The sequence below is a fragment of the Poromitra crassiceps genome (assembly GCF_964638095.1).
Source record: "Poromitra crassiceps genome assembly, chromosome: 13".
Taxonomy (NCBI): Eukaryota; Metazoa; Chordata; class Actinopteri; order Beryciformes; family Melamphaidae; genus Poromitra; species Poromitra crassiceps.
The window spans coordinates 27,836,274-27,843,997 of NC_139644.1; the positions used below are offsets into that span (position 1 = coordinate 27,836,274).

At 42.5% G+C, this 7,724-nt stretch overlaps 1 protein-coding gene across 1 annotated transcript; it reads left to right on the plus strand.

Moving 5' to 3' along the window:
- The first annotated feature begins 784 nt into the window (after positions 1-784).
- LOC310788092 (parvalbumin beta 2-like) lies at positions 785-4,828 on the plus strand. The gene is made up of 5 exons (XM_083649593.1): positions 785-870; positions 1,611-1,673; positions 2,605-2,737; positions 3,207-3,316; positions 4,038-4,828. Exons 2-5 carry the CDS (start codon positions 1,619-1,621, stop codon positions 4,061-4,063), a joined length of 324 nt encoding a protein of 107 aa, XP_083505719.1. The 5' UTR covers positions 785-870; positions 1,611-1,618; the 3' UTR covers positions 4,064-4,828.
- The last annotated feature ends 2,896 nt before the right edge of the window (positions 4,829-7,724 follow it).

Here is a 7,724-nt window from a genome sequence, read left to right on the forward strand (position 1 = left end):
CCCTCCTGCTGCCTCCTCTCCTCCTCCCACAGGACAGTGCTGCCACCTCCAGGAGCTCTGCGAAGACGGGATTAAGAATGTCCCTATTTCACATTGTTTTAAGTTGATAAAAGATTTACTCGACACCAAAAACCATCTATTGTGCTTTTGAACATGTGAAGTTGAGAATGACAAGAATGATATAAGAAATATATAGCCTACAATTTATATCAATGAAATCCATCAGCAGGCTATAGTCTCTATCTTGATGTCAGACTTTTTTTAATCAGCTATACTATCACACTATAGACACTGGTATTCAAGACAAAAGACACAACGTTGAGACAATACTATAGGCTATTGAAGGCTTCTTTTACAGATGAAGTGATTTATCAAATTCATATGTAAGATATGTTTGGCAAAATATGACAACATTGCAGCAGATTTATGAATAGCTTGTTGTGTCCAACTTAATCAAAGTTGCAGGGGGGGGAAATGAAAAATAAAGAATCACTTCCACAATAGCCTATCAAAGCTCTATAATTGCAGCGTGTTCATGCAGGAGCCTCAGACTTGAATACCAGGCTGTGTTGCCAGCAGCAGCAGTCCAGTCCGTCCTCCTCAGCAGTGTATATTCTTAGCGTTGGGCGATATTAAAGACTTTTTCAAACGCACCTTTTAAGCGTCTTCATTTGTGAAACTCAAAATAGCCTGGTGTCTGGCTGCAGGACAAATGTTCGCCAGCCACCCCCTCACTCTCGGCGGTGTCAGTTATCTTGTGCCTCAGGTTTCGATGGAGCGAAAGTATAAAAGGTCATCAGGAACACCGGCAAGATCACTGCAGTCGACTCGACTCTTGTCTGTATCATCTACAAAGCAAAGGCACCAGAGGTGAGTTTCCATGGAAGACGCAGCAGAGCGCAGCCCGGCCGGGACCCATGCAAAGCCGCAGCAGCAGCAGCAGGCGCATCTCGCTTTAATTGTTGCGTTTTAATAAGGACTCCGTGCAGCATCGCAGTCAACCAAAGAATGAAATTGTTTTGCGAGGGATGGGAGTCAACTGTTTGAAGAAATGGATTAGACTGAACCCCTCCATGCATCTAAAGGGGGCACGTCGTGTCATTAGACTGAACCCCTCCATGCATCAAGGGGGCACGTCGTGTCAATTTCACCCTCTCAAATGGGACTTTGGAAAAGCAGCATCAAATATCTACCATTCTAATAAGAAGTGGATTAAATCATGTACATTTTGGCTTTTTGAAATCTTTCCTTATCTTTGGAAATATTGCATTTGTTGCCGACAGTTATCATTTATTGTGCAAGTTATTGAGCGTTTAACTGTTGTTTGAATACAAAGATGATTATCTATTCTTGTAGCATGCTGCACAGCGAATCATTATCAGTCATTTAGGAGAAATAGCCTATATGCCTATAGGTCTACTTAACTCCCTCTATGCAAATCTTTCTCTGCAGGCAACTCTGGTGAATATATTCCAGATGCAAAATTGCAATAATTTAGTATGCTTGTCCTGCAGGATGATATTTGAAAAGTCCCATTAAGAGAACTGTAGAATAGGATTTATTTTACACTGTCTGATACTAACATGTGATTCTATTCCCTCATCTCAAAGATTACAAAATGGCCTTCGGTCTCGTCGATGCTGATGTGAAAGCAGCTCTGGAGGGATGCACAGGTAAGATGTATCTTTAGCACAGATGGGGAGACATGGAATTGTATCATTTCTTTACATAGTCCATAAATCACAGATTACTTCAAATAGCCTATCATCATCATCATCCTTTGATAAGAAACATATATGTGCACCAATTAAAAATACAATTGTTAGGCTATATTTTCACTGAGAAGAACAATAATGAAGAATTTAAGACAAGCAGTTTATTACAATTGTCCCCTTGGTGGGAGCAACTATAACACTTCAAACAGTCATAGGCTACTAACTCACTGTAGCAAATAAAAACACTTCTCTAATCACATTACTGCATCTGGTGATGCTATTATTATTATTATTATTATTATTATTATTATTATTATTATTATTATTATTATTATTATTATACAGATTCTATTAGATTCTATCAGGCATTGTATGCAACCAAAGCAAAAGTGTGTGCCTACAGTATTTCTATTTTTGCAGAAGGCTATAGGCAGCTATTCCAGCCTACTAAATTGTAATGATTTTAAAATGATTCTAAATTAGTTAAGAATATATTTCACTCGAATATATTTATCAGCTGACGAATCAAGAACAGACTTTAACCAAATGCGTTATTGCAGTGGTAATTGGGGTCTGGGGACCCCCAGGGGTCCTTGAGGGAGTTCCAGGGAGTCCCGAGCAAAAAGGAATAATTTATTTTCCACTATAATTCAATCCATAAGTAACACAATGACAAAATGACTCTGATGAAGATGTCGGCTACTGCACATCGAAACATTTGTCGTTTTTATTCCCAATTTCACATCCTTCAGTCCCTGTCCAAGGTCCTGTTGTATCAGGTGTTGTGCTCGTGCCGCCTGTATCCATCTGCTTATGGTGTTAAATGTGTGCTACAGCTGCTGACAGCAGCCTGTATCCATTTGCTTATGGTGTTAAATGTGTGCTACAGCTGCTGACAGCTTCAACTACAAGACCTTCTTCAAGACGAGCGGCCTGGCCGCCAAGTCTCTAGATGATGTCAAGAAGGCCTTCGGTGTCATTGACCAGGACAAGAGTGGATTCATTGAGGAGGAGGAGCTGAAGTAAGGGACACTGCTGGAGATAAACACACACACACAAACACACACACACACCTACGTACGCATGCACGCACGCACTCACACGCGCACAAACACACACACACACACACACACACACACGCACGCACGCGCACGCACGCACACACACACACCCCATGTTCTAACTTCAAATTAAGAAAATGTAGGTATTTTAAAAGAAAAAGGGAAAATGTTCATATTTAGTTTTAAATCAACAGCAATTAAAGAGGCCTAATAAATGTTAGGCTATTGTTCTGCTAAATAGCCCCATTGTTCAGTAATTGAAAAGTGCCTGTGCAATGTGGTTGCTCAGCAACACATAAATTCATTTATATTTATATTAGGCTAACTGTTACATTGGATATTTTACAAGCCTTCAAATATGTCTCGGCCAATCAGAGCCAAGAACCGAAAATATCCGTTTACAAGCTTGTGTCTTTCTGTCCAATCACAGGCTGTTCCTGCAGAACTTCAGTGCAGGTGCACGCGCACTGACCGATGCCGAGACCAAGGCCTTCCTCGCCGTTGGTGACAGTGACGGTGACGGCATGATCGGCTGTGACGGTACAGTTCTTTGTAATGTTCAACACATGTCAAGTCAAGTCAAGTCAAGTTTATTTGTATAGCACATTTCATACACAGAGGCAATTCAAAGTGCTTCACATAAAATGGTTGACAGGAAAAGAAAAGAAAAGAAGAGAATAAAATGGACATTTAAAAGCATCACAACAAAACTTTAAAAAAGAGTATAAAAAGTGCATTAAGCAACAGGCGCAGCAGTTGCAGAAAGAGCTAAAAACTTATAGAGGACTCATTGGGTTTGCATAGTAGCTGTCAGCAGTTAAAAGCGACGGTAAACATAAAAGTCTTTAGTCTATTTTTAAAAGTAAGTAAGGTTGGGGCAGATCTGAGGTCTTCAGGCAATTTGTTCCAGCTAGCAGAAGCATAGTGGGTAAATGCAGCCTTCCCATGATTTGATTTGATCCTAGGGACAGTTAATAAGCTGGACCCTGTTGACCTAAGAGTTCTAGACGGTTCGTAGCGTGGGAGCAATTCAGCTATGTATTTTGGGCCTAGGCCATTAAGTGATTTATAGATTAATAACAGTATTTTAAAATCTATTCTATGACACACTGGCAACCATGACACTTCCCTAGATCTCTTTTTTGCTTAGCAGAGCACATTCGTTTGTCCATCATGTCATAATGCAGATCAGCCAATGGCCTTTTTAGTGAAACTACAGAGCTCAACATGGCGGCTAACGCGCTCTTTTCTCTCCCCGCAGAGTTCGCTGCCATGGTTAAGGCATAAATGGCAACTGACCAACACCTGCTCTGATGGAACAACATTGCCCACGTCGACCTCCCCTTTTCATCTGAATATAAATACTTTTTATACTACATTTGCTTACGAGACGTTTCCTCCTATATTCATGACTTGCGTCGTGCGAACGTTTTTGTTGTGGCCGCCATCTTGATGCCCAATTTGATGCTCTCTATTTGCTGCGCAATTGGAAATAGATTGGATGTCAAACAACCATCGATATCTCAAAAACTATACATCGCATTGTGAGTGAGAGCATAGCTGAAGGGTTTGATGTATTATATGTATAGTGTTAAAGTTGTATGAACTGTCACAGTTTTAAAATGTGTACATTTTGGTTAAAAAAAAAGTGCAGCCCATGCAGTCAGCTAGAGTGAATTATGACATCACTGTTCTAGCTTGGCTCCATAGACTCCCATTAATTCAAAAAACGGAATAAGAGTAATAAGGTGACAATTGTGGTGAGCCTTTTAAAGTTTGAATGGCGTGTCTAACTTAAAGTATGAAAGAATAGTAAAAAATGAAAACAGGCACTGTGTGCTGCGTTCGGGCATCAAGATGGCCACCACAACAAAAACAAACATTCCGTACAAGTCATGAATATGCAACACACTGTCCAAAAAAATGATGATTGTGAATGTAGCTCGGTTGTGTTCATGTCTTAACTAATATGAATTTTGCTTACTGTAAAATCTATGATGCACTTTCCAGGAACGAACTATAAAAAAGAATAAATATTCTTTTGCTACGGTCTTATTGGGTCATTCTCCTTTATAGATGCCATAAGACATTGATATCTGATGCCCTTTCACCTCACAAACACCTGCCATGCCACACATAGGAAAAATTCAAATGCATTCTCTCTGTCTCTCTCTCTGTCTCTCTCTCTGTCTCTCTGTCTCTCTCGCTCTCTGTCTCTCTCTCTCTCTCTCTCTGTCTCTCTCTGTGCCTCTCCCTGTCTGTCTCTCCCTGTGTGTGTCTCTCTGTGTGTGTCTCTCTCTCTGTCTCTCCCTGTCTCTCTCTCTCTGTCTCTGCCTCTCTCTCTGTCTCTCCCTGTCTCTCTCTCTCTCTCTCTCTCTCTGTCTCTGCCTCTCTCTCTCTCCCTGCCTGTTCCGTCTCTCTCTCTCTCTGTCTCTCCCTGTGTGTGTGTGTGTGTGTGTGTGTGTGTGTGTGTGTGTGTGTGTCTCTCTCTCTCTCTCTCTGTCTCTCCCTGTCGCTCTCTCTCGCTCTCTCTCTGTCTCTCCCTCTCTCTCTCTCTCTCTCTCTATCTCTCTCTCTCTCTCAAACCACAATTCTGGATGGACAGACAGCTCAAATCAATGAGTTCCCATCCACACCCCAAAGTACAGTATAGTAGGCTACCATTGTTATACTTTGTTATATATCCTATGTCTTGAGAAAAGCACAACTGTGTTGTTAGTGCTCTTGGTGTGTGTGTGTGTGTGTGTGTGTGTGTGTGTGTGTGTGTGTGTGTGTGTGTGTGTGTGTGTGTGTGTGTGTGTGTGTGTGTGTGTGTGTGTGTCTGTGTGTGTGTGTCTGTGTGTGTGTGTGTGTGTGTGTGTGAGTGTGTGTGTGTGTGTGTGTGTGTGTGTGTGTGTGTGTGTGTGTGTGTGTGTGTGTGTGTGTGTGTGTGTGTGTGTGTGTGTGTGTGTGTGTGTGTGTGTGTGTGTGTGTGTGTGTGTGTGTGTGTGTGTGTGTAAGAGAGAGAAAGAGAGATGACCTTCCCTCTGGAGTCACTAGATGGTGGTAAACCCATTGTGAGTAGTTTGAACAGATGCACTGGACAGACAAACACCAGAGTGGCAACAGTTGTTCTACCAGAAAAACGACAGTTGTTTCGACACATCCATTCATTTCAAGCTTTTCAGACATATGATTATTAGATGATATTGACATTATGCACATCATAGGGACAGTAGGTAATTTGTTCATTTGTAACTAGCAGTTTGTTTCAGTTTGACTTCTTCCTTTGTAACTATGCTTGTTTTTGTGGTACAGTATTGTAAAGTGTTACCATAATTTCACCCATTTCCAAATCAACCGTTTTAAGGATTTTTTGTGTGTGAAATTCCATTGTAAATAAGTGGATGTATCTCCCAATTGATATATTAATTGTATTTGTTTTTATTCATTTCAGGTTATTTTATGCTTTCAAGAAGATTTGAAGATAGATATTTGCAGTGTTGCGGTGCAGAGGGGCGGGTTTGAAAACGGTGAACCCTGTGCATGTTTTAATTCCAAGAAGACAAAGCCTCCCCTTTGTCCGCAGCAGTGTCCCGGGACAATGAGGGGGGATCATCCCTTCAGCCAGCCTACGTCCAGGAGTGAGGCTCGTAAAGAACATTAGCAAATGTAAATGAATAAATGATCGCTCAGTAACTGTATAGGCGGCCAGGTATCAACGTGACATCATGCACCGGCTGTGTGGGTAAAGCTCTCGATCCGGTGTCCTCTTTTTCACGCAGAGCCTGGAGGAAATGATTGAGTTTCTCTCTATCTGCTCTGGAGTCTTACCTTCAACAGAGGAACTTCAAAGAAAGCTAAAACTCTCTTGTTCAGGGGCCCCATTAACAAGTTGGCAGCGGGTTCAGGTGGATAAGGGTTAGGAAAGGTGGACAATGACAAACAACCTGAGATAGGCTACAGCCTTTTAGTCAATAATGTAGACACCGGCTGGGAGCGCTGCCAGTGAATGAAGCAAAAAGAAAAACATGTGCGTAACCTGTGCGTAAAACACTTGGAGAGGTTGTGCAAAGCACCTACTAATTTTTGTTGATTAAATAATTTCTTTAGAAATAACTACTATACAGTTATTTGAGTAGAACTATATATATATATTTTTAAAGGGCCACTTATTTTTATCCCATAGAACGGACCATTAGTTTCATATGGAGCTGCGGTGCACCAGAACGTGGCAGTGCATGGTGGGCCAATGGTTAGAGAAGTGAGCTTGTGACCGGAGGGTCGTCGCTTTGGTCCCCGGGACCGGCAGGATAAATCTGGGTGGGGAAAGTGAAAAGGCGGCGCTTGCCCCTCCCTCATTACCACCACTGAGGTGCCCTTGAGCAAGGCCCTTAACCACAACCGCTCCAGTGGAGCTGCTCAGTGGCCAGCAGACAGGGGCGGACTGGGATCATAATTCAGGCCGGGCATTAGATACCAAGCAGGCCAGGCCGATACGGGACGACGCGCGTGGGCCGTTTGAAGCTCAATTTGGGCCGTTTGAAGCCCAATTTGGGCCGTTTGAAGCCAGATTTGGGACGTTTGAAGCCCATTTTACAATGAGATGCACCCACTTTAACCCTGAATAAAGTAATAAAACCACTAGTAAACCAGTAGGCGGCGCCTGGCCTGCTGTTCAGTGAGTGGCCTGGCCGGCGAGCCCTAGAAGTAAAAAGCTTGAGCTAAGCTAATTCAGAACTACACACTGTCGCATAGGCTTCCACGTCACGTCAGCACTCAACCTGGACTGTTGTTGATGTGTGCACTGATTACCCCGGGCTGAACCAGGTGAGGGAAAGAGAATTTCCGTGTTCGTCCTTTGAAGTGGTGACGTTATTGACGTATATATCCCCATCGACCCAAGAGTGTAGTCTCATTTAGCCGTTTGCTAGCTAGCCGCCCTTTTATCGGCACGTAAAAGCTTCAA

Coding starts and splice junctions, on each gene's coding strand:
- LOC310788092 (XM_083649593.1), top strand. CDS start 1,619: ATGGCCTTCGGTCTCGTCGATGCTGATGTGAAAGCAGCTCTGGAGGGA. Junction 1,674..2,604: donor AGCTCTGGAGGGATGCACAG/GTAAGATGTATC, acceptor TGTGTGCTACAG/CTGCTGACAGCTTCAACTAC. Junction 3,317..4,037: donor CGGCATGATCGGCTGTGACG/GTACAGTTCTTT, acceptor CTCTCCCCGCAG/AGTTCGCTGCCATGGTTAAG.